We start from the raw sequence: 27,515 nt of genomic DNA on the forward strand, positions 1-27,515 counted from the left end.
GTTGATGTTCATCTTATATCCTCCTTTCAAGACACTGTCCATTCCGTTCAACTGCTCTTCCAAGTCCTTTGCTGTCTCTGACAGAATTACAATGTCATCGGCGAACCTCAAAGTTTTTATTTCTTCTCCATGGATTTTAATACCTACTCCGAATTTTTCTTTTGTTTCCTTTACTGCTTGCTCAATATACAGATTGAATAACATCGGGGAGAGGCTACAACCCTGTCTTACTCCCTTCCCAACCACTGCTTCCCTTTCATGTCCATTGACTCTTATAACTGCCATCTGGTTTCTGTACAAATTGTACATAGCCTTTCGCTCCCTGTATTTTACCCCTGCCACCTTTAGAATTTGAAAGAGAGTATTCCAGTCAACATTGTCAAAAGGTTTCTCTAAGTCTACAAATGCTAGAAACGTAGGTTTGCCTTTCCTTAATCTTTCTTCTAAGATAAGTCGTAGGGTCAGTATTGCCTCAGTTGTTCCAGTATTTCTACGGAATCCAAACTGGTCTTCCCCGAGGTCGGCTTCTACTAGTTTTTCCAATCGTCTGTAAAGAATTCGTGTTAGTACTTTGCAGCTGTGGCTTATTAAGCTGATTGTTCGGTAATTTTCACATCTGTCAACACCTGCTTTCTTTGGGATTGGAATTATTATATTCTTCTTGAAGTCTGAGGGTATTTCGCCTGTTTCATACATCTTGCTCACCAGATGGTAGAGTTTTGTCAGGACTGGCTCTCCCAAGGCCGTCAGTAGTTCCAATGGAATGTTGTCTACTCCAGGGGCCTTGTTTCGACTCAGGTCTTTCAGTGCTCTGTCAAACTCTTCACGCAGTATCGTATCTCCCATTTCATCTTCATCTACATCCTCTTCCATTTCCATAATATTGTCCTCAAGTGCATCGCCCTAGTATAGACCCTCTATATACTCCTTCCAGCTTTCTGCTTTCCCTTCTTTGCTTAGAACTGGGTTTCCATTTGAGCTCTTGATGTTCATACAAGTGGTTCTCTTATCTCCAAAGGTCTCTTTAATTTTCCTGTAGGCAGTATCTATCTTACCCCTGGTGAGATAAGCCTCTACATCCTTACATTTGTCCTCTAGCCATCTCTGCTTAGCCATTTTGCACTTCCTGTCAATCTCATTTTTGAGACGTTTGTATTCTTTTTTGCCTGCTTCATTTACTGCATTTTTATATTTTCTCCTTTCATCAATTAAATTCAATATTTCTTCTGTTACCCAAGGATTTCTACTAGCCCTCGTCTTTTTACTTACTTGATCCTCTGCTGTATTCATTACTTCATCCCTCAAAGCTACCCATTCTTCTTCTACTGTATTTCTTTCCCCCATTCCTGTCAATTGTTCCCTTATGCTCTCCCTGAAACTCTGTACAACCTCTGGTTTAGTCAGTTTATCCAGGTCCCATCTCCTTAAATTCCCAACTTTTTGCAGTTTCTTCAGTTTTAATCTACAGGTCATAACCAATAGATTGTGGTCAGAGTCCACATCTGCCCCTGGAAATGTCTTACAATTTAAGACCTGGTTCCTAAATCTCTGTCTTACCATTATATAATCTATCTGATACCTTTTAGTATCTCCAGGGTTCTTCCATGTATACAACCTTCTTTTATGATTCTTGAACCAAGTGTTAGCTATGATTAAGTTATGCTCTGTGCAAAATTCTACCAGGCGGCTTCCTCTTTCATGTCTTAGCCCCAATCCATATTCACCTACTACGTTTCCTTCTCTTCCTTTTCCTACTGTCGAATTCCAGTCACCCATGACTATGAAATTTTCATCACCCTTCACTATCTGAATAATTTCTTTTATCTCATCACACATTTCATCAACTTCTTCTTCATCTGCAGACCTAGTTGGCATATAAACTTGTACTACTGTAGTAGGCGTGGGCTTCGTGTCTATCTTGGCCACAATAATGCGTTCACTATGCTGTTTGTAGTAGCTTACCCGCACTCCTATTTTTTTTATTCATTATTAAACCTACTCCTGCATTACCCCTATTTGATTTTGTGTTTATAACCCTGTATTCACCTGACCAAAGGTCCTATTCCTCCTGCCACCGAACTTCACTAATTCCCACTATATCCAACTTTAACCTATCCATTTCCCTTTTTAAATTTTCTAACCTACCTGCCCGATTAAGGGATCTGACATTCCACGCTCCGATCCGTAGAACGCCAGTTTTCTTTCTCCTGATAACGACATCCTCTTGAGTAGTCCCCGCCCAGAGATCCGAATGGGAGACTATTTTACCTCCGGAATATTTTACCCAAGAGGACGCCATCATCATTTAATCATACAGTAAAGCTGCATGCCCTTGGGAAAAATTACGGCCGTAGTTTCCCCTTGCTTTCAGCCGTTCGCAGTACCAGCACAGCAAGGCCGTTTTGGTTATTGTTACAAGGCCAGATCAGTCAATCATCCAGACTGTTGCCCTTGCAACTACTGAAAAGGCTGCTGCCCCTCTTCAGGAACCACACGTTTGTCTGGCCTCTCAACAGATACCCCTCCGTTGTGGTTGTACCTACGGTAAGGCTATCTGTATCGCTGAGGCACGCAAGCCTCCCCACCACGGCAAGGTCCATGGTTCATGGGGAGGGATTTCAGTGTATTTATGTAAAATTCATTGAAGCACTTTATATTTGTGCAGGATTTACAATGTCACTTTAAAGTTTAATTTTAGAAATTTCATGGTTATAGACTTTAATTCCTAATTCAGGGTTAAGTGAGAGACCACTCTACCTTCCGTTTATGTTTGTGGCTGAGAATTATTGTTTTGACATTTATTTTGTCACATTTACAACATTATTATATACAGTTTTATAATGCTTAATGTATCCAATAAAAGCAGTCTCTCTGTTGCAGGTCATTGTGTAGCTGTCTTTTCTCAATAATGTCCCACAGCTTCCACCACACTTCGATATTCAAGCATACCAAGAAATATTTATGGATGATGTTTAATGGTTACCTAAATTGATGTCACAGTAACACTTAGGTCCACTAATTCTACATAGCAGCCATCAAAATTTCATTCTTCATTTAAACAGTCAAAATAATTTCTTACTTTTAAACAGTTTTGCAGTTAGTCAGCATTGTGATCGTTCACATTTTAGTGCATAATACATTTGGTCTCTGTTTTGTTTATAACTGAAGCACACACTTGCTTTGCAAACATTTTGATTTTAGCTTTGTTGTGGACTTCGCTAATTTTTCATGCTGTTCTTAAAATTTGGCTAGCACCTATTGACATTGTACTAATTGTCTTGGGCCTAACCTGTTGAAGTGCAAATTACCTTTCCTCCTACATGAATTGTTAGAACCTACAAATACTCCTCAGTCCTCATAACTTAATACTGTGCTCTCTGATTGTATTATTTATCCTCTCTGTATACTATTCACTTACTGAACTTCTGTATATTTTGCTACTAATTAAAATCCTAGTACTTGCATGTGTGAACACATCTTCATAGTACATGTGAGATTCATCTGGAGATTCTGTGTTTCAGTTTAGTATGTTGTTGAAGTATTTATTCAATTGATGAGACAAGGTTCCTAGGCAGGTGTAAATTTTTGAATTTGGCACATCAGCTTTCTTTAATATGAAGTTGTCTGTAATGAGAGATTCATCTTTCTTGTGATCAGTTTTACTACTGTGTGTCCTATTTTTTATTTTTATATGTCCATTGTTATTTATTTCCTATTTTATAGTCTTCAGGTTGTTGGTCTTTGTCAGTTACTACAGATGTGTTTGATGAAACCTGAGTTTTATCACTTCAAGGAGATTTTCATTTACATTCATTTGTATATACTTTTGTGATTATATTCTCCAGATGGAGTCTTTATGCAAATACATATTTTATAACTCTGAACTGAACGTCCTCTCTGTTGGACAGGATAACTCGGGTAGGTTAGCTCGGGTAGGTTAGGGGGAAGAAACCTCATTGAAGTGGTGTCCAGTTGAAAACTTGTACCAGGCCCTTAATCAACACAGATTTATTTTTCAATAGCTTCTTGTCTAAGCGATGACAGTGCAGATGCTAGAAATAAATTTTATCACACAGAAAATTGAAAGCATGGCCATTGGAAACTGTCAGTGATAAATTTTCCACATTTTAGCACACTTTTTCATGATCTAAAGGTATGTTTTAACAAACACAATTGCATCTGCGATATGTTTGTGACATTTCTTGCATTACATACTGTACAAACATACAGCAAATAGTGGTACCACTTAAGGAAATGGCAGCAAGAGACAGGAAAGAACACCATGTGCACTCAGTGTATATGCCTTTGGGCCTCATTCAACATGTTGGAGATACTGTTCTGGCAACAACTTTGATTTTACAAGAAGTAGTCTCTGGCCCTGGCCCCTTACTTAGCTTGCGTTTATCGCAAGTCTCTCACCCAGCACAGAGCCCCAAGCGACTGGAAAAAGGCGCAGGTGACTCCAGTATATAAGAAGGGTAAAAGAATGGACACACACAATTACAGATCAATATCCCTAACTTCTGTTTGCTGCAGTATCCTGGCCTTTTTTCACATGATGTACTGTGAACTATGGATGAAGGGCAACAGAGTGTGAACTATGGATGAAGGGCAACAGGAAAAATCTATAGTCCAAGATTTATGGAAAGTGTTTGACACGATGCCCCATTGAAGGCTGTTAATGAAGATACGAGCATATCAAATAAGTTCACTGATATGAGAGTAGCTAGAAGACTTCTTAAGTAATAGAACCCAGTATGTTGCCCTCGATGTGAGTATTCATTAGAGACACGGGTATTTTGTCAGGAGTGCCCCAGGGAAGGGACAATAGGACAGCTTTTGTTCTCTATATACATAAATAATTTGGCAGACAGTGTGGGCAGAAATCTGGGGTTTTTTGCTGATGATGCTCTGGTGTGTGATAAGTTGTTGAAGTCAAGTGACTGTAGGAGGATACAAAGTGACTTAGACAAAATTTCCAGTTGTTGTGATGAATGGCAGCCAGTCCTAAATGTGGAAAAATGTAAGTTATTGCAGACGAATAGGAAGACCAAACCTGTAATATTCGGATACAGTATTACTAGAGTCCTGCTAGTGACAGTCAACTCGTTGAAATATCTGGGCAAAATATTGGGAAGTGATATGAGGTGGAACGAGCATGTGATAACTGTGGGAGGGAAGGTGAATGGTTGACTTCAGTTTTATTCAGAGAATTTAGGAAAAAGTGGTTCACCTGTAAAGGAGACTACCTATAAGACACTGGCGCGACCTGTTCTCGAGTACTGCTCAAGTGTTTGGAATCTGTACCAGGTCGGATTAAAGGAAGACACCAAAGAAGTTCAGAGGCGGGTTGCTAGATTTGTTACTGGTAGGATTGAACAACATGTAAGTGTTATGGAGATGCTTCCGGAACTCGGATGGGAATCATGGAGGGAATACAATGTTCTTTCCGACAAACACTGTTGAGAAAATTTAGAGAACCGGCATTTGAAGCTGACTGTCAAATGATTCTACTGCCGCCAACATACATAGCAGTTATTGACAACGAAGATAAAATTTGAGGAATTAGGGCGCTGATACGGACGCATGTAGACAGTCGTTTTTCCCTCGCTGTATTTGCAAGTGGAACAGGAAATGCAGTTTAATAAGCCACAGCTGCAAAATACTAACGCGAATTCTTTACAGACGAATGGAAAAACTAGTAGAAGCCAACCTTGGGGAAGATCAGTTTGGATTCCGTAGAAATATTGGAATACGTGAGGCAATACTGACCCTACGACTTATCTTAGAAGAAAGATTAAGGAAAGGCAAATCTACATTTCTAGCATTTGTAGACTTAGAGAAAGCTTTTGACAATGATGACTGGAATACTCTCTTTCAAATTCTAAAGGTGGCAGGGGTAAAATACAGGGAGCAAAAGGCTATTTACAATTTGTACAGAAACCAGATGGCAGTTATAAGAGACGAGGGACGTAAAAGGGAAGCAGTGGTTGGGAAGGGAGTAAGACAGGGTTGTAGCCTCTCCCCGATGTTATTCAATCTGTATATTGAGCAAGCAGTAAAGGAAACAAAAGAAAAATTCGGAGTAGGTATTAAAATCCATAGAGAAGAAATAAAAACTTTGAGGTTCGCCGATGACATTGTAACTCTGTCGGAGACAGCAAAGGACTTAGAAGAGCAGTTGAATGGAATGGACAGTGTCTTGAAAGGAGGATATAAGATGAACATCAACAAAAGCAAAACGAGGATAATGGAATGTAGTCGAATTAAGTCGGGTGATGCTGAGCGAATTAGATTAGGAAATGAGACACTTAAAGTAGTAAAGGAGTTTTGTTATTTGGGTACCAAAATAACTGATGATGGTCAAAGTAGAGAGGATATAAAATGTCGACTGGCAATGGCAAGGAAATCGTTTCTGAAGAAGAGAAATTTGTTAACATCGAGTATAGATTTAAGTGTCAGCAAGTCGTTTCTGAAAGTATTTGTATGGAGTGTAGCCATGTATGGAAGTAAAACATGGACGGTAAATAGTTTGGACAAGAAAAGAATAGAAGCTTTCGAAATGTGGTGCTACAGAAGAATGCTGAAGATTAGATGGGTAGATCACATAACTAATGAGGAGGTATTGAATAGAATTGGGGAGAAGAGGAGTTTGTGGCGCAACTTCACAAGAAGAAGGGACCGGTTGGTAGGACATGTTCTGAGGCATCAAGGGATCACAAATTTAGCATTGGAGGGCAGCGTGGTGGGTAAAAATCGTAGAGGGAGACCAAGAGATGAACACATTAAGCAGATTCAGAAGGATGTAGGTTGCAGTAAGTACTGGGAGATGAAGAAGCTTGCACAGGATAGAGTAGCATGGAGAGCTGCATCAAACCAGTCTTAGGACTGAAGACCGCAACAACAACAACAACAACAGTAGTGGTACAGGGTACCCTCGGCCATGCAGTGTATGGTGGCTTGCTATGTAGTTGTAGAACAGGGTCCAACCAACTGCAGATCGTGGAGCTTATTGGAAGAAATTATTTCTGTCATCTTTACTCTGAGATCATGCTTGAACCACTTCAGCAACTGGTTGGTAATGTTGGAAAGACCAGCTTTGCATGTGGAGTTTCAACAAGGTTCAAAATTTGCAGTATTATCCCCAGAACTGATCATGGCCATCTGTCTCTGAGTTGAGTGGACGGAGTGAACTAGAGACTTTGAAAGTTCTAGGACTTCCTGGAATTGTACTGCAGTGTTAAGAAGTGTAGGGTGCTCCTAAATGGGTCAGGTGTGCATTATGCGTCAGAGGCAGCTATGTAGATAGCTGACTCTGTATGGGGTGCACATGCGGTTTTTTTTAGATCGGGTGTCTTCATCCAGTCAAGAAAATGATAGCTGTAGGAGACCCAGAAGTGTTATTGTAAGAGCAAGGAATGCTCCTAAAAGATGAGAGTATTAAAATCCTAGTAGTTAATTGCCAAAGCAGTCACAATGAAATGCCATAGTTTGAAGTACCCTTGAAAAGTGGTGAAGCTCGCATGATAATCAGTATAGAAGGCTGGTTAAAGCCTTAAGTTGATGACTGAGATTTTTGTGGAAAATATTAATAATAACGGTGAAAGGATAGACTAATGAGTAATGGAGGTGATGCATTTGTCAATGTAGACAAGGCACTCAACTCCACCGAGATAGAGTTGAAGCTGTATTTGAGATTTATATGGCAAGACTCATTATCAGAGATGGGCATAAAATTGTTATTGGGTCCTTCTACTGACCACCAGGCTCGCCTCCTGATGAAACTGAAAATTGTAGAGCAAATAGTTTGCTTGTATGCAAGTTCCAAGTCATACTGTAATCATTGGTGGAGGCTAATCGCCCAACAATCAATTGGGAAAACAACAGTTTTATGTGCTGAGTTTAACAGAACTTCTGTGAATCATAAGTAATGCCTTCTTTGAAAACAAACTGGGATAGTTCGGAACCCCACTCATGATGTAAATACACAGATCGAATGGCAACAAATAGAACTAATGGCAACAAATAGACCTGATCTCTTTCACGATGTCCACATCAAAACTAGTATCAGTAACCATGAGGTGGTTGTGACAAAAGTGATTACCAGAAACAAATCCAAAGATATATATATACAGGGTGTCCCAGCTATCTTGTCCACCCAAAATATCTCTGGAACAATAACAGCTATTGGAAAACAACTTTCACCGGTATCAATGTAGGGCTGGGACCCATGAATGTACATATTTGGAAACATTCTAAAACGAAAGCATATGTGTTTTTTAATACAAACTTATGTTTTTTTAATGGACCTCCTATATTTTTTCTTCAGCAATCCATACCATGACAAAGCACATACACAATGGCGTTGATTGCATCACAATATTCCCATTACATCCCGAGATATTGAGACGTGAAGTTGATGCTTGAAACACCCGACATGCGCTGCTAGCGCACGTCCTGAGGCACAGGCATGAACCCCACGCTGCCCGTAATCGCGCAGCAGACCATATTATTCGTTTCGGACCTCTTGGTAAGTATGGAAGTGTGATTACGCATGTGAATCACATCGCGATTATGGGCAGCATGGGGGTCACGCCTGAGCCTCAGGACGTGCGCTAGCAGCGCATGTCGGGTGTTTCAAGCGTCAACTTCGCGTCTTAATATCTCGGGATGTAATGGGATTATTGCGATGCAATCAACGCCATTGTGTATGTGCTTTGTCATGCTATGGATTGCTGAAGAAAAAATATAGGAGGTCCATTTAAAAAAAACATATTTTTGTGTTAAATAACACATATGCTTTCGTTTTAGAATGTTTCCAAATATGTACATTCATGTGCCCCAGCCCTACATTGATACCGGTGAAAGTCGTTTTCCAATAGCTGTTATTGTTCCAGAGATATTTTTGGTGGACAAGATAGCTGGGACACCCTGTATATGTTTAGTAAACTAGATAAAAGTAAAGCAATAGTGTCATATCTCAACGAGGAGCATGAAACTTTCAGTGCAGGGCAGGAGCACATAGAGGAACTATGGGTCAAGTTTAAAAGAATAGTTTACCATGAAGTGCATAGATAAATAACCAGTAGGGCAGTTTATGAAGGGAGGGACCCTCCATAGTTCACACTCAGCTACTAAATAGAGACTGCTGCATAATAAGTTTAAAACAAAGCATAGGGTTATAGATAGCGAGATGCTGAATGAAACACATTTGGCTGTCAAGAGAGCAATGTGTGAAGCCTTCAGTCATTAACATAGCAAAATAGTGTGGAAAGATCTTTCACAGAACCCAAAGAAATTCTGTTCTTATGTAAAGGCTGTAAGCGGCACCAAATGTAGCATCTAGTCACTCAAGGATGAGTCAGGAACTGAAACTGAGTGTAGCAATACGAAAGCAGGTAGTCTTAACTCCATTTTCAAGTGTTTCTTTACAAAGAACAACTGGGTGAACTGCCCCAAATTACTCCTCGTGCTACTGGAAAGGTGAGTTAAATAAGTATTAGTGTCACAGTAGGGTTGAGCAACAGCTGAAATTGTTAAAATAAATCAAACAAAGCTCCAAGGTCCCAGTGGAATCTCATCAGATTCTATACTGAATTTAAGACTGAATTAGCCATCTTTTAACTATAATCTGTTGTAGATTCCTTGAACAAAAAGCTCTGCCCCATAATTGGAGGAAAGGAAGGGTCACAGCTGCTTACAAGAAGGGTAGGAGTAGTGATCCACAAAACTACTGCCCAATATCTCGACATTGATTTGTTGTAGAATTTTAGAAGATATCCTGAGCTCAAACGTAATGAGGTATCTCCTCCATGCCTCCCAGCCTGGATTCTGAAAATGTAGATCATGTGAACCCCACTCACACTTTCCTCATTTGACATACTGAAAGTTTTGAATAAGTGCAGTCAGGTAGATGCAGTCTTTCTTGGTTTCTGAAAAGCATTTGACTAGGCATCACATCTGTGCTTATTGTCAAAAGTACTATCATGTGGAGTGTCAAGTGAAGTTTGTGACGAGATTGAGGATTTTTTGGTAGGAAAGATGCAGCATGCTATTTTGGATATTGTGTCATTGACAGATGTAGAAGTAACTTCCAGCGTCCCACAGAAGAGTGTCTTGGGACCCATACTGTCTATGTTGTATATTAATTATCTTGCAGACAATATTAATAGTAACCTCCAAATTTAAATAGTAATCTCAGACATTTTTCAGATGTTGCAAATTATCTACAATGAAAGAAGCTATGTAAATATTTGGTCTGATCTCGCTAAGATTTGAAAGTGGTGCAGATTGACAACTTCCTTTAAATGTTCTGAAATGTAAAATTGTGAACTTCAAAAAAGAAAAAAAAAATAGTATCCTATGACTATAGTATCAATGAGTCACTGTTGGAATCAGCCAGCTCACCAACTCACTTTGTAGGGATGCTTAGTCTTGAATAAAGTAGGTGTCAGACTTTGGTTTATTGGTAGAAAAGTGGGGAAATGGAATCTACAAAGGAAACTGCTAAAAAATCACTCATGGACCCCGTCCTAGAATATTGCTCAAGTGTGTTGGTTGTGTACCAGAGTGGACAACTGGGGGATATTGAACATATACAGGGAAGGGCAGCACGAATGGTCATATGTTTGGAGGGCATCCCAGAAATTCTGAAAAAATTGAAGTGACAGACTCTTGACGATAAATGTAAACTATTCCGAAAAATTTTGAGAACTGGCTGTAAACAAGGACTCTAGGAATATACTATATCAGTCTGTAGGAACTATGTATCCCTCATGAAGGGATCATCAGGGCAAGATTAGATTAATTACAGCACAGAGGCACTTAAACAGTCATTCTTCCCGTGCTCCGTCCTCGATTGGAATGGGAAGAAACCCTAATAGCTGGTATGAAGGGACATATCATTTGCAATACGGATCACAGTGGTTTGCAGAGTGTAGATGTAGATGTAGATATAGGTATAGATATAGATATAGATGTTTACATGGTCACCCATGTGATAGCTTTTTTGGGGGGAGGGGGCTTGGTGACAAAGTCCCAGTGTTATGGTGTTATGGAATGTTTTGGAAGACGATTAGTGACTTGTAAGTAGCCACAAAAAAAGTTCCAGTTCCGATGCTGTTAAAACCTAGGTAATATAGACATGTAAAACATTTTTTTGAAATAGAAACACCTGACTATTCTACAGGGTGCCTCCCCGAAATGTTGTGACAAACTTTGAGGGGTTGTGAAGGGCGTCTGTTTTGGGAAACATAGTCCAGTGACGCTACAGAGTGTCAAAGTTTTAAGCACCACCACCTGCCACCAGGCCACCCCTTCAGCAGCAAATGTGAATTTGCATGCTGACGTACCCCTGTTAAATCTCCAAAGTTTTTCAGTGTACAGCAGAAACATTAACTGCAGATGGAAACTGTGTCTGTTTCAGTCATCCACTAAGGCAGCAGGGACTGACATTGATAGGAGACAAGGCCTTTCTACACATATGCTAACTACATCTTCTCCACACCTGCTAGACTCATTCTCATAAATTAAGGATAATTGTAGAATGTTGTGCCACACAACGTGGCACTACACAAAATTGGCACTAATAGTGTAGGCACATAGGGAACACACACGACACAGATCTGTAAGTCCACGGTATTGGTGATACGTTGAGAAAACCGACCCAAAATACATGTGCTACAAAATGCCACATTTCCTGTGCATGTACCCCGACGTCAATATGGGATATGATTACCATGCACACATACACAGGCCGCACAACAGATTGACATACTCTGGATCAGGTGGTCGAGCAGCTGCTGGGGTGTAGCCTCCCATTTTTGCACCAGTGCCTGTCGGTGCTTCTCAAGTGTCTTAGGAGTTTGAAGACGTGCAGCGATAAGTTGACCGAGAGCATGCCAGACGTGCTCGATGGGGTTTAGGTCTGGAGAACAGGCAGGCCACTCCATTCGCCTGATATCTTCTGTTTCAAGATACTCCTCCATGGTGGCAGCTCGGTGGGGCTGTGCGTTATCATCCATCAGGAGGAAGGTGGGACCCACTGCACCCCTGAAAAGGTGGACATACTGGTGAAAAATGACGTCCCTATACACCAACCTGTTACAGTTCCTCTGTCATACATGCAGGGGTGTACGTGCACCAATCATAATCCCACCCCACACCATCAAACCAGGACCTCCGTACAGGTCCCTTTCAAGGACATTAAGGAGTTGGTATCTGGCTCCTGGTTCACGCCAGATGGAAACCCGGCGAGAATCACTGTTCAGACTATACCTTGACTCGGCCGTGAACATAACCTGGGACCACTGTTTCAATGACCGTGTACTGTGTTTGACACCAGACTTTACTGGCTATCCTGTGACCAGGGGTCAGTGGAATGCATCTTGCAGGTCTCCAGGCAAATAAACCATGTCTGTTCAGTCATCTGTAGACTGTGTGTTTGGAGACAACTGTTCTAGTGGCTGCGGTAAGGTCCCGAGCAAGGCTATCTGCAGTACTGTCTGCGGCACTGATGGTGAGATATCAGTCTTCTTTTGGTGTTGTACACTGTGGACGTCCCGTACTGTAGCACCTGGACACTTTTCCTGTCTGCTGGAATTGTTGCCATAATCTTAAGATCACACTTTGCGGCACACGGAGGTCCCGTGCTACGACCTGCTGTGTTTGACCATCCTCTAGTCGCCCTAGTATTCTACCCCTCATAACGTCATCAATATGTGTTCTTTGAGTCATTTTGAACACACAGCCACTATTAGCATGTCTGAAAACGTCCGCACACTTACTCGCTGCACTGTACTCTGACATGCACCAACACACCTCTGCGTATGTGGACTGCTGCCAGGGCCACCGTGCGACGACTGCAGGTCAAATGCACCATATGGTCATATGCCGAGGTGATTTAAACCCGCAAACTGCCCACCAGAGTGTTGTTTGACCATGTATCAGCATTATCTTTAATTTATGAGCATGAGTGTAGCTCCATCTTCTCCACTGGTGATCGTGGCAATCGCTGAATAACAAACATTGTTGCGAGACGTTCCACCTGTTTTACACCAGGGTACAACGTCACATTTACGGCTGAAGAGGTGGCATTTGCTGGCTCATGTAACTTCAGCACTATGTAGCATCATTGGATGATTTTTCTGGACATGACTTCTTATCCTCGATTTGTTCCTCAAGACACCCTCTGCAATCCTTTGAAGTTTGTCTCAACTGGGACACCCTGTATATTTCTTCCTTTCCCTGGAGCCCCCCATGCCCCCCCCCCCCCTCATCCCCCCATGCCCCCCCTCCTCAGGTATGGGTGCCCTTAGATGTTAACTTGTTTTTCTAGAGTCTTGTGCCACTACACGTTTTTGTAGGTGCCATCTTGTTATGATCTGTTTTTAATACTCTGCTTGTTTTGTTAGGCCCACTCTCCTCAGTTTCTCCTATATTTTCTACAGCCTCCCTCTAACACTTCCATTCCCCTCACATTTCTTTTTCTCTCTTATTCTTCAGTACTTAAGTTTCTACCTCATATATCGCCCCTACCCACTTCCATCCTTCCCATTCTCCTAGGGTGATTTCCCTAAATCGCTGCAAAAATGCCGGGATGGTTCCTTTCAAAGGGCACGGCCGACTTCCTTCCCCATCCTTTCCTAATCCGATGACCTCACTGTCTGGTCTCCTCCCCCAAAAAACAACCCTCAACTCATTCTCCTAGGCCCAGGTACAAACAACATCCACTCTCTCCCTTCCACTTCCTCCCATCTTATCGCACCTCCTCTCATCACTCCATGCCAGTTCTTACCCTCTATATCTTTCTTGCCCAGCCTGAATCTCTCTCTCTCCCTCTCTCTCTCTCTCTCTCTCTCTCTCTCTCTCTCTCTCTCTTTGACACACACACACACACAATTTAGCAGATGGTTGGTTGGTTTTGGGGAAGGAGACCAGACAGCGTGGTCATCGGTCTCATCGGGTTAGGGAAGGATGGAGAAGGAAGTCGGCCATGCCCTTTCAGAGGAACCATCCCGGCATTTGCCTGGAGTGATGTAGGGAAATCACGGAAAACCTAAATCAGGATGGCCGGACGCGGGATTGAACCGTCGTCCTCCCGAATGCGAGTCCAGTGACTAACCACTGCGCCACCTCGCTCGGTTTTAGCAGATGATGATTACAGTTAGTGTACACAACATTGGAAGCTGCAAGTAAAAACTTGACGATACATTAACATTTCTTTGCAGTATACTGTGGCAGTGTTTAACTTAAAGATTAGTGGCTTTCGTAATGTTCTCCTTGTCTCCTACAAATGTGCATAAACCTTTTTAAATACATTTGCCAGTGATGGAGTCATTTTCCTGTTTCCCTTAGTGGTAGCATAAATGTGTGTTGCTTACTGTAGTAGTTATTGGCATTCATTTTTTGCAGTGTTATTGATGTTTTCATGTATCCCATCAGTCATGAATAACAAAATAGTAGTGATCACATATAGCAACTTATGTTCACTGAAGTGACTTTCCCCCCATTTACAAACAATTAAATTATTTTAAACATGTATCTTTGAACTGATTTGTGGCATTCACTAGGCCGCCGAATCCTGCTGCTGATGACAACAGTGTTCCAGTGGAAGAAGCAGCCCTCCACGCAGAAACTCCTGCTTACCTGACGGATGACTCAAATTACACCACATTACCAGAAGAGTCAGAGTGTGATGGTAACAAGTTGTGGAACAGCAACTATAGTGAACATGACAGTACTTTATCAAGATTGAGACTCACTTTGAAAAAGAAGAGGCGTTCACGTACTGGAGAGAAAAGCTATCCTTGTAATGAATGTGGAAAGTCCTTCCCTAAACCTTGTCAGTTGAAATACCATATGCGTAAACACACCGGTGAGAGGCCCTACATTTGTGGCATCTGTGGAAAGACTTTTGCGAAAACAGCTCATCTGAATGTCCACAACCGTACGCATACAGGTGAGAAGCCATTCAAATGTGATGTTTGTGGAAAATCATTCCCCGATTCTGGCAAACAAAAGAGACATATGCGCTCACATGCAGGGGAGAAGCCATACGTGTGCGACATTTGTGGAAAGTGTTATACTGTCCATGGCAGTCTGACAAGCCACAAACGATCCCACACAGGGGATAACGCATACAAGTGTGATGTGTGTAACAAAACGTTTCCTAGACCTAGTGTTCTTAAAGTCCACATGCGGTCACACACGGGGGAGAAACCCCATGAATGTGGAGTTTGTGGGAAAGGCTTCACTCAGTTTGGCAATCTGAAGAGGCATTTGCATTCACATATAATGGGGAGCCGACTCAGTAGTGTAATGGTCAGCACTGCAGAGTAGGACACAGGGTCCACAGTTCCTATTACGAGGACCTCCTCGAAGAATCCAGCTTCAGTTGTTGAGGCTTCTTCAGATTTTGCAGGCTGGGAAGAAAACTTATGGGAACCACTCTGCCTTGTGACTTGGTTTGCAATAAGGAAACAGATGCTTTGTGTTTCTCATACTAACTGCAGTAGCTGGGAGAGGCTGGAGAGATCGTGTTGACAGCCTGATCTGCCATGAGGCAGCACATGACCATCAGGGAAGGAAGCAGCTTAATTACTGAAGAAGTGGAGTAGTAAGGGAGAAGCAATAAAAGATGAGGAATTGTTTTTGTTTGGGGGGGAAGGGGTGGCACCAGTGTGCAGAACAAGTTGTTCACATCTGTGCTGTATGCAGAGAGATCTCTCAGACCATCCAGACAAAAACAGTTGCTGCAGACAGGTTGAAGTCAATGCACTGTTGCCACATGTGTTGTCTTCCGAGAATTGTGTAAAGCTGCCCTGTCCTAAGTGAATTTATGGATAGAGAATGCTGAAAGGATTATAGGCATTGCTTTGCATGCCTATCTGAGTTCCTGGACTGAGGACTGTCAAACTGAATTGATTTTTAAGTAATTGAGCACACTATATAAACTACTCATTATAGGCTTGTACTGTTTGCTGAAGCCTGAACTCAAGACATTTTACAGGAACCTGAAGTTTCCTTCCAGAGAAAAGTAGATTTGGGCTTGTGGTACAAAAGTTAACTAATTTTCATTCTGCTTCTTCATGGATAAGAAATCTACTTGAGGGAAAAGAAAATCTTGGAATACTCCTATGTTTATGTACCAGGTATTTCAAAATGAATATTGAGATTTCAATGCATTGTAGCATTTATTACATTCAACATAAAATAATAAATAAAATATCAATTGAAAGAACAACTCAGTTTGTCATACAAATGTTCAATGTGAGCACCATTCATCACACAGCACACACAGAGCTCTTCCAAGACCTTATCATTGTGTCTGGAGTAATTGTTGTAACAACTGCTTCAATCCAGTTTCCTATGTCACGTAGATCAGCTGTAGCAAATGTACAGATAAAGAGATCCTGTAAGAAACCCGAAGACAAAAATTGTATGGCATCAGATCGAGCGAACGTGGAGGCCACATGAAACACGCTCTGTCAACTGGACCCTAGCAGCCAACCCAGGTGTTGGATACGTTGTTTTTCAACAATTGTACTGAGTTATGCCAGTGAGGCAGTGCATTAACTTGCTGCCAAATACAGTTATGTGGTTCAGATTCTTCCAGTTGAGGAAGGACAAATAATTATAGTGCATCAAGATACAAAACACCAGCTACAGTTGCTTCATGGAAAAAGAAAGGCTCATAAATCGTCTGCTGGGATCTGATACCAAGAACATTCAATATAGGGGAGTCTCATTGCAACTGTACTATCTCATGGGGATTTTCTGACCCCCGGATGTGTTCACATTTCCACTTAGATGAAATGTTGATTCATCACTGAAGGACACTATACAGAAAATCTCCGTAGTCATGCAGTAACATTTCATTTGCAAAGTTAGCATATGTGCTCTGTGACTAATGGTGCTCAGATTAAACACTTATAAGAAAAACTGTCTGAGTTGCCCTTTCATTTGATGTATTATTTATTATTTTAAGTTGAAGGTAATATATGCTACAAAGCCTTAAAATCCTGATATTCATTTTGAAACACCCGATGTAAGCAGAACGATTTCATGAATGCAGACTTGCTGACACCTGAATGTTTGTGTGCTGCGTCTACTCATTCTGAAACTTCACTAAATGGTAAGCAGCAGCTTCCTGCTGCACTTAAATATTATTAGTACTCTTAAATGACAACAATACAGTGATGATTGTTCACCTTTTCATGGGTGATGGAGTAAACTGACATTCAGCTTTAAATAAGTGACTGTTTACATATGAGCACATTGGTGACTATTTTTGTTCAAATGGAACAAATTTTTATAATGCAAGTAGCCAACTATCATACAATTCAAAAATTGTAACATCTTTAAAAAAAATGGTATCCTAAAGATCCAATGTTTTGTAACATAAACAAACACACAGGATGTGGTGTGTAGTGATTAGTATTTGGCACCATATGGTTATGATGTATGTATCATCAAGTAATAAAAATAAAAAATTGAAGAAGATTGTCATTTTATTTACAATATTAAATGTCAAAAGTATAATAATAATATAAAAACAGAATAATATTAATATTTATTATTATCATCCCTGTTTAATATGCCTGGTATAAAGCATTAATTCAGAAAATGAAAGTCAGAAAATTGAGTCCTGTCCATACTTCGAAATATTACAATAACTCCCTCAGTTGACGTTCTTATTTGTTTGTGTTTGCCAGTAGCACTGATTCTCATTGGGTCTTTAGCTTCATTCAGATACTGTACCCTGTCCATCTGGTCTAGGCAGCTTTACGATTTATATATTTGACAACTAAGATTGTGTTGTGTGACTTTGCTACATCTGTTATAAAATTTCATCAAGAAAACAATTTCGTAAAGAAACTGTTCTCAGACCATTGTGTTATCACTAGGGCCTGGATTTTAATGACAACTCTTTTTTTTCTGAACTATAGGGTGAATTTTAGAACAATTTATACACAAATCCAGGCATTTTAGTGTCAAAAAATGTATTTTGATTGTGTATATAAAGTCATATATTTCAACAAATTTTAGTAATAGGTCATATTGCAGCTAACTTTTGATATAATAGGTCATATTTCCGTCAACTTTTGCCAGAAATGTATATACGATTTTTCTCGTATCTTACAGGACAATGAATAAGAAAATGAATATGTTGCTCACGAGACAATATTTAACGTGCTATTGTGAAAAATAAACAGATAAATTAGTACACAGCTTTTAGCAGAAAATCGGTGTACCACAACAGTCATTTCGCGAACATAAAACATTGTTGTGCAGAGTCGACAATACTCTTTCAGAGCCAACAAAGGCAGCTTCTGCCGTAATAATCATCGCAGTCGCACAGGTGTTCCCAGTAACCAGTTTGAATACAGCCTTTGCCTTGTTCAACATGCCTAAAGCAAAGTGCTCCGACAGTGTGAAGTTGCGAGGATATGTTTGAGAATGTGGAGAGAAGTTCTTTAGTACTGTTGGGAAAATATTGTTTTGTAAACTGTGTGAAGTTAGTTATTGCAGAAAAGTACTTTAATGTGCAACAGCACTGTAATACCGCTAATCACAGCAGCTGTGTGAAACAAAGTGCTGAAAATAACAGCAGGCAAATGCTGTTATTTGAACAGACAGGTCAATCGTCAACCGTGCAATCATTCTGCAGTGATTTGTGTGAGATGATGGTGTCCTGCAAAAAGCTGAAGAATCCACCATTCAGACGGTTCTTGGAGAAGTAAACAACACAACCAGTTCCAGATGAATCTACACTGAGAAAGAACTATTTATCCGTATGCTACAATGATGTGCTCAACAAAGTACGAATTACTATTGCTGAGCAAAAGATCTGGCTGTCGATAGATGAAACTACGGATATAGTGGGCGATATATTGCAAATGTTGTTGTTGGTGTTCGAAAAGTTGATGGCCCTGGAGATATGTTCCTACTAGCGTGTGAAGCTCTTGATAGAGTAAACAATTCAACGATTGCTATTTTGTTTGACAACTCTCTGAAGCTACTGTGGCCGGATGGTGTGAAAAGAGACAACGTTTTGCTGCTTGTAACAGATGGTGCATCATATATGGCTAAAGCAGCCAAAGGCTTCATATTCTCTACCCCAGTATGGTGTATGCCACTTGCCTTGCACAGAGTTGCTGAACAGGTGCGATCAAATTACCCTGACGTGGACAAATTAATTTCCTGTGGCAAGAAAATCTATGTGAATGCTCCGCTATGGGTGCAGAAATTCAAGGAACAAGCACCTTCAACGCCTCTCCCACCTAAACCTGTTCTTACACGATGGGGTTCTTGGATTAATGCTGCTGAGTATTACTGCACCAACTTCACCCAAATAAAGACAATCTTCTGTGAGCTTGATATTGATGAATCAAGTGCTATCAAAATTGTAAAAGAAGTTTTTACAGATATATTGTCTCGAAACTTGGCATACGTCAACGCCAATTTTTCAGTGATATCAAAAGCCATCAAATGACTGGAAGCTGTTGGCACTCAGCTATGTGAGGCCCTGAGTATTGTGCAACATGTGCAGAGTGAGTTGGGTTGAGCTCATGGTCATGTGGCTGACAAAGTGAAAACCAAATTGCAAAATGTTCTCCAACGGAATCCTGGCTATTCTACACTGTGCAAAATTAGTGACAGTCTTTCAGGGAATGCCGCAACATTTGAAGATACTGGAACAAAGCTGAACTCCAGTGACCTGGCTGCCTTCAAATATGCTCCACTGACGTCTTGTGAAGTGGAGAGGAGCTTTTTCAGGTAGAAAACTATCCTCAGCGACAACCATAGATCTTTGACAATGGAAAACCTGAAAATGCACCGTGTGATCCAGTGCAACTTTGCAGATACTGAAGAGTGACATACGATATTAAATAATGTGAAACACTTAAAATACTATGTAGAAATAAAAACATTGTTTTACTGTTTTGATAGATGATCTTTTCACTGTACTTTGTGTTTAGAAAATAAAACATTCAGACATTCAAAAAATAGGTGCAAATTACCCACAAACTCTACAGAAAGAAAGACCTATACTTACAATATTTTGAGAAGTGAATTTTGTATTACTCTATGGTGAATAAAAAATTACATGCACAAACAATACTGCTTTAAATAAACTTCTATTAAGTCATATTTTATTTTTAAGGTCATATTTATTTAAGTTTTAGGTCATAAATGCTTGCATATTTCACTGTTTTTTAGGTAATTAAAATCCGGGCCCTAGTTATCACCACCTACCTGAAACCTTTCAGGATAATTGTATTACTGCAACTGTCTTGGATTCTGCCATACATCACTGACTGCACAGTGCCTCCAAAAAATTAAGTTAGTGTTATGCAATAAAAATGACCCGCATTGTGACCTGTGGAAATATCCTTCAATGTGCCATGACATTTAATTCAGAATATCAACATAAACTCATCAAAATAGCATTTGTCGTAGCCAAATCTATTTTTGTTTGTGGTTATCACAATAAACAAAACATTGTTCATGTTCTTGGTGAACAAAATAGACAGCTTCAGTTATAAAATTATGAGATAGAATTTCTAGCCATATGTACCTTCAGGACGTGAAATGTTAGTAGGCTGCTACTGGTAGGCACATGTCAACTTTTGCAATAAATAGTTTCTTCTAAGTGGGAGATAGAGGGGTAGATTGGGGAAGATTAAAAAGGAAGGGCAGCTCACTCGGGCCACAGGATTAGATGTACTACACCTTTTGTGAAGGTGACAGAGAAAGAAACCTCTTCCCACTGCCTGACCCCACTCCACCATGTGATTCATTCAGAGTTTCCCAAAGTATTCCCTTGTGCTGCCCACACACACACACACACACACACACACACACACACACACACACACACACACACACACACCTGTTTCCTCGTTTTCAACCACTGCCCCTTCCCTCCTGTCCCCCCCCCTTTTCACACTTTCCACCTTGTTGTCCTCCCTCCTGCCTCCTTTTCACCACTCAGTTCCCCCTACCCCCAGCCTCTCTCTCTTCCTACATCTCATTTTGCTGTACCCTCTGTACTCTTTTCATGTTGTTGTGGGGCCTTAGTCATCTGCCTTTTTCCTGCTGAATCCTTCTCTACAACATCTCCACCTCCGTTAGCTCAGGCAACTGCTTTCAATAATCGAATATCAATAATCAGTCTTGCTGTCGCCACAGGAATGTGTGTTTGGGTGTCTGTGTGGTTGTGTGTGTACTATTGCTAGAAAAAGAGTTAGTCCTCGCAGCTAGTGTGAATGCTGTTTCCTGTTATGTTTTTCAGTGCTCCATACATCAATCCATTATAGGCAAGTGGTTCATTCTTTTATTTTAGGGATTGCTGCATCAAGGAATTTCCATTATTAAACAATTTATCAGGTAGGATCAGCAACACTGTAACATTGTTTGCTGACAGTACACTTGTGTGCACGAAAGTGTCATCATTCTGCCAGCAATTATGGTAACAGAAGCATACAGGCAGTCATACGCAAATGGAATAGGAAAGAAATTCGACAATGTTGGTACTATGTACTCTCCGGTGTAAACTGTACTGTGGCTTTCCTGGTATATATGTAGATATTGGCAGTATCCTGCATCATTGGTTTTTGGTTGGTAAATCTCAGTTTGGTGAGCATTTTGCAGTGTGTATCAGCATTGTTGACCTACATTCCATGAAATTAACTTGAGTAAGGAAATTGCTCACTCAAATTATTATTATTATTATTATTATTATTATTATTATTACTACCATTTTTTTTTTTTTAGTGCAACCTCCAGGTTGACAGTTGATTTGATTCTGCGTTTATGTGGGATACCTGCATTTCCTTGCCAACGTTAACAAAGTGCAAAGTTGTAAAACAGTCATCTCCGTCTTATTGACAGAGCTCCAGAACTTTACGCAGTCACAACCTCAGCTACCAGCATGAGCCTTCGGGGACATACCACATAAAGAACAGTCCGCAGGTCAGTCATGTGCCCCTGGGGGGTCAGTTCGTCAGTGTACCTGACGATGGCGACGTGTGTGATTGCTGAAATATTGTGGCCATTGGACATTGTGAACTGGCAACGCACCTGTGGAGTGTTTGATATTTTTGTTGTTGGGTCTCATGGAAGTAAATATTAAAACAGCTTTTCAGAACACCCAAATTAAATCCACCTGAATATTTGCAACATGCTGGAGGTGGAAGGGAGTGCCCCCATTCTTTTCCCTGATGTGTTTGTTAGAAGGAAGCTTATGGTACATTGTGACATGCCATTTATTGGAAGCTAACTCACACTGATTTGCACTTTCAGGCTGATAGTTATCATTGTCCACATCAATATGAAGACGAACTTCATACCTTGGTTTATAGAGCCCGCATCGTCTCAGATCCTGAAAGTTTGTAAGCTGAGGTAGCCCTACTTGCAGTCACCTTTTGTCAGAAAGTTTATAGGAAAGCGAGATTTGCTGCATCTTGCACTACTGACCAACTGTGAATCAGGTGAGTGATGATAGTAACTAGGTGACGTCAAACTCTGCGCCATTTTTGCCGTTTGCAGGAAGGATTTTTAGTTAGATTGGTCATATTCTGTGAACACAAAGTGTGAAGTGTGTGTTTTAACCACCAACTAAGATTATGGTCCTTTTAGGGTCACTAAAGGATGATCTTAGTTTGTGTAAGGCAAATGCCTACCGTATCTCCTACAGTTTTAGTGTGTCATGTATTAGTTAGACGCTCTGGACTGTGGAGCACTGGTGTATGGAGAAAAAGCATAACATATGGTTACAATATCCAAGCAAGTGTATTATTGCAGAACATTGCCTTGGCACTGATCATCCAATGGAATATAACTCAGAGATTCTGTTGTGCTCTTTCAGCTGTTGGGACAAAGCTAAAACAATGTACTGCAACATTTTCACTAAATTGGAGAGCTTTTAATGGTGATTTCTTTTACGTTTTCATCAGCTTCGGGGCTGATTGAAAACACCAAAGAAGCAACCATTAGTAGCTGTCTGCTGTGGTGCATACTATGCACCAAAACTGTGATCTTACAAATAGAGACTGAGGTTTGTTCTTAAATCCTGCTTGAGATCCTGCTCTCTCCCTGGTCAAATAGAGTTAATGCTACTTGCTCATCTGCTGGTAATTGACTGTGTGTGTGTGTGTGTGTGTGTGTGTGTGTTTTGTGATGTTTTAAATTTCCTTGTACAGTACTCTCCCGTAACATTTGTGTCTTGAAGTGACAGGGTATGCATCTGTCAAAATATTAGCTGCTGTCGGAGATGTCACCTGGCTGCATTTCCGTAAGTTGTTCAAACATGAAATTGCTTGAAAGTATGCATCTCTTTCACTACCAGTCATTTTACTTATAGACAGCTAGTCAGTGCAAATGCAATACCTTGAGGACAACATGAAACAATCATTATATTGTCACGATTTGTAGTGTGTGCTTAGACATGTAAATGATCAGCACAGCAACACAAAGTTGGCAGCAGCAGCTCTACGTACATTCTGTAAATAAGGAGGTTATGCAGTCAGCTTCTCATCAGAAATCCTGTTCAAATCTTAGTCATTTGTGAACAGATTGCGTTATGCCTTGTGTAAGAAAGAGAGAGATCTACCAGCACAGGTCAGAATTTGACACCGACTGGATTATGCCATCTTGAAACTGTGATTTATCATTACTCTGTATTGCAACTCTCTTTCATTGGAACCCCATGACTATCATCCGAATGTCGAATCAATGGATTCAGGTGGGCCACACTCGACCCTTTACAGGATATCGCTGGTCCCTTGTGGCTAGGTCCAAGAAGAGAGGTCACTTGGCACGCAGGTTCACACAACTATGTCACGTATCTCGAATCAGGAAATTGGCCAGTTGTCAGCAAGACTAATATCTACACGGACAGTGCCGAAATGCTGTCACAGTTGCTGTTGTGATTCTCCTTTCCTCTTTGTCTCCTCGGTGCAGTTCCAGAGTGAGTCCTGGTGAAACTGGTGCACCCAGCGACAACACCAAGCACAGGACAGGTCCCAGTTCTGTGTAAACTATCACTTGAGAGTAAAAGTTGCCATATTGTATTCATCATCATACTGTCCCAGCACCTGGTGTGATGGTGTGGGGTTTTATTGGGTACACAACACGCTCACTTCTGCTTTGCATAGCAATAATTTAGACAGCAGGACTTATATTTCTGATGTATGCTATCTTTGATGTCTCCTCAATGTGAACTTTCATCTAAGTAAAGTAAGAATGCACACGGATCCACATCAATACGGGGCATGTTCGACTGTAGCTGTGCCCAGCGTATTCTCCAGACCCTCACCCACCGTTAACGTGTGGTCTCAGGTTGCCAGGAGCTTGGTGTGCCACCATTTACTGGTTACTGTGACTGTTGAACTGTGGCGTAGAACTGAAGCTGCACATACTGATATACCTGTGTCTGTCATCTGAGCTTATTTCAGCTTTAAACGTACACAGATTAGAGCTGTTGCTGCCACCAGAGGTTAGAGTACTGCATAAAACACCCACTAATTATCTAAAAGATAATCATGTATTCCTCACACCCCACTGTATACACACAATAAGGACATTTCATTATTTACCATCTTCCTCAGCATTGCAGTTTTAAGGGGCAAAGTGTTCCTAACATTACTAACACTTATTCATTGTTAGAAACACCTCTTATTCACAGTGACATTGTAGATTTTGCGGGGAACAGTTTCAATAAATTAATCCTGATTATATCAGTTGAGGCACGAGATCAAAATACATTTATTCACATAACTAGTTTCACCTAAAATATATTGAAATTAATAATAACTAGATAACTTTAAAAAACCTTTACCTTGACAGAATCTATTTCCAGGTTTGTACTTTCAGAGTCAACCACAGTCATTTGTTATAACAATCATTTGTTATAACATTAACAACATTCTGTTCAGTTTCAACTTTGATTTTTTGTAGTCATTTTTGTTTTTGTGCATTTTTAATCCTACTGTCTTCGTGTTGATCCAATTCAACTGACATACTATAAACATGGGTTTCATGTAAACAGACTTGGTAGTCTGTGAGGTACCTTAGATTCATGGCACAGGGTACTGCATCTTATGTGGATTGGCCTTCAGTTCAATTAATAATTATATGAAGAGTTATGTGTATGAGAAGACATGTAATTATGATGTATGGTATGGTTGATGTGATAACAAGGAAGCTACAATCAACCATTGCAAAAGAAGGTGCATTAGATGAAGCTGATCCAGCAAGATTGGCAGTGGCTTGTAGTAGTCAGTATGGCAGTGACGGGGGAGGTTAATACATGCTGTGTGTCACTTGAGAGGGCAGTGTACTTCCATTTCAAATAGTGGTATTTTGGCAACACTGACGACAACAATATTGGTGTGATTCTAGCATGTGTTTTTATTTGTGCTGGAAGTTAAGAACAAATGTACCTCAGAGCCATTGACCTCTAATTCTGGATGAAACAACATTAGAGAAAGATGTATCCACAACTGTTGTGGATTTGGGAACCTACTAATGTGAGGTCAATTAAATACCAGAAAATAAACAGAGGTATGGTAGATCTCACAGTGTATTGGGATTTGTTACTTGGTACAAGATGTGTAATCTGTTTTATTTGATTTCAGCAGTTTTTCATACTTCATTCTGCTCACAGATGTTGCATTCTAAAACTGTACAGAAAATAAATACTGCACAAATTTCCAGACCACAGGAAACTGAAAAAAGGAAGCTCCTACATCAGTATATAAAAGTTTGTAAGTACAGTGCAACTAAAAAAAAGGCTGTTGTACACCTTTCACAGTGCTGGAACTCCAGTGTATTCCCCAGATAATAGAAAACCAAAGCTATCCTTCAGTGCCAAGAACAGGTAGTGAGGCCATGTTGACAGGTAAGGTTTACATCAAGACTCTGTATCAAGCCCACGTCAGTCCACATCTGCCCTTCACCATAAATAGTCCGCCCCGGTAGCTGAGTGGTCAGTGTGACAGACTGTCAATCCTAAGGGCCCGGGTTCGATTCCCAGTCCGCTCAGGGACTGGGTGTTGTGTTGTCCTAATCATCATCATTTCATCCCCATCGACGCGCAGGTCGCCGAAGTGGCGTCAAATCGAAAGACCTGCACCAGGCGAACGGTCTACCCGACGGGAGGCCCTAGCCACACGACATTTCCATTTTATACCATAAATAAACTTTGGGCAGAAAATTCCAGCACTGCCATAGTTTTTTCCTTTTTAACTGCGTCTTTCCCAGTATTGGAAATTCATGCCCTGAAGATAAAACGCAGGTCGACTTCCTCTACATGTATACTGATGAGCCAAAAAAAAAGTACTTGATACGCTTCCAGAGGTTTTGTGGCACCAGTTGCCTATGCACAGGTCACACACTTCACGTAATTTACGGGCGGTCGGTTTGTGGGCATGAAGCTGACACCCGATAGCATCCCAGCTGGGTTTCGTCGGATTCAGATAGCCCAAATTTGATGGCAAAGACATCAACCAGAGTTCACTACTGTACTGCTCAAACCATTGCAGCACGATTTTGGCCTTGAGTCAGGGCCAGTTATACTGCTAGAACATGCCACCGCTTTTCGGGAGACATCAAACATAAGGGGTTACAGGTGGTCCCTAATAATGTTCACGTACTCCACAGCTGTTACAGAACCTTTTATGTAAGTCCCATAGAAGTGCAGATGAATGTCCCCCATAACATAACACTGCTCCCACTGCCCTGCACCATGGTGCGCTGCATGTTTCGAGCAGCTGTTTGCCTGGATGACAAAGTGTCTGGACACGACCACTAACCTGTAAACTTTCATTGCAGCAGTTATTTCTGTTCCATTCATATGTTGAGCATGGGAAAAGTGATTCTTAGACATATCTGTGTGTTCTGTAATCTCACTGATCTAGGCTTCACAGCAGCAATACACAGGTGGTTGTAATATATTCCTAAATCCATCATTTAAATCCGGTTTTGGAAACTTTTAATTAAAAGTTTTTGCTTGATAGTTGACGTTTCTGTTCAAGCACCTGTCAGTTCAGTTCTTTCAGCGTCTCCTTGACACTCCTCCACAGGTCAAACAAACCACTGTGTCTTGTTACGCAGATGAGGCACAATGAGAAGGACTGCTAAAATATTTAAGCTTTTAGACAAAGTCCATCTTCCGTAATGGAAAACGTGCGCGCGCACACACACACACACACACACACACACACACACACACACACAACTTGCCAACTTGCAAACCTCTTTCTTGGTTCTTGTCTGTGACTGAGGGCCTCCTCTATAGGGTGAGTAGCAATCTCTCCTTGTTATTTCATCCTGGTCTTTCCATTGCTTGATGCTGTCACTTTGTAATTTCTCAAGTGAATACTGTGAATAAAGTGATGATTAACTGCAGTCAAATATGATGTATTGGTTAGGGAATCATTATCATTTTTAAAGTGCTAACTGGCCATTTCTTCATCCCTCACGGAAGAGGAGTGCCAGAGATTTTTATT

General features: G+C 40.8%; 1 protein-coding gene across 5 annotated transcripts in view; it reads left to right on the forward strand.

The window, feature by feature from the left end:
• The window catches only part of LOC126092101 (gastrula zinc finger protein XlCGF17.1-like), a 183,630-nt gene that overhangs the window by 120,949 nt on the left and 35,166 nt on the right, over positions 1-27,515 (forward strand). For 3 of the 5 annotated variants that reach the window (XM_049907530.1, XM_049907527.1, XM_049907528.1), the window contains one exon: positions 14,571-17,496. The exons of the other annotated variants lie outside the window; for them this stretch is intronic. In XM_049907530.1, the coding sequence (XP_049763487.1) occupies positions 14,571-15,339 (769 nt within the window). In that variant the 3' untranslated portion in view covers positions 15,340-17,496. Of the gene's footprint in view, positions 1-14,570; positions 17,497-27,515 lie in introns of those variants that run through there. 5 annotated transcript variants of the gene reach the window in all.

The sequence above is a fragment of the Schistocerca cancellata genome, chromosome 7 (genome assembly GCF_023864275.1).
Source record: "Schistocerca cancellata isolate TAMUIC-IGC-003103 chromosome 7, iqSchCanc2.1, whole genome shotgun sequence".
In the NCBI taxonomy this organism is placed as follows: domain Eukaryota; kingdom Metazoa; phylum Arthropoda; class Insecta; order Orthoptera; family Acrididae; genus Schistocerca; species Schistocerca cancellata.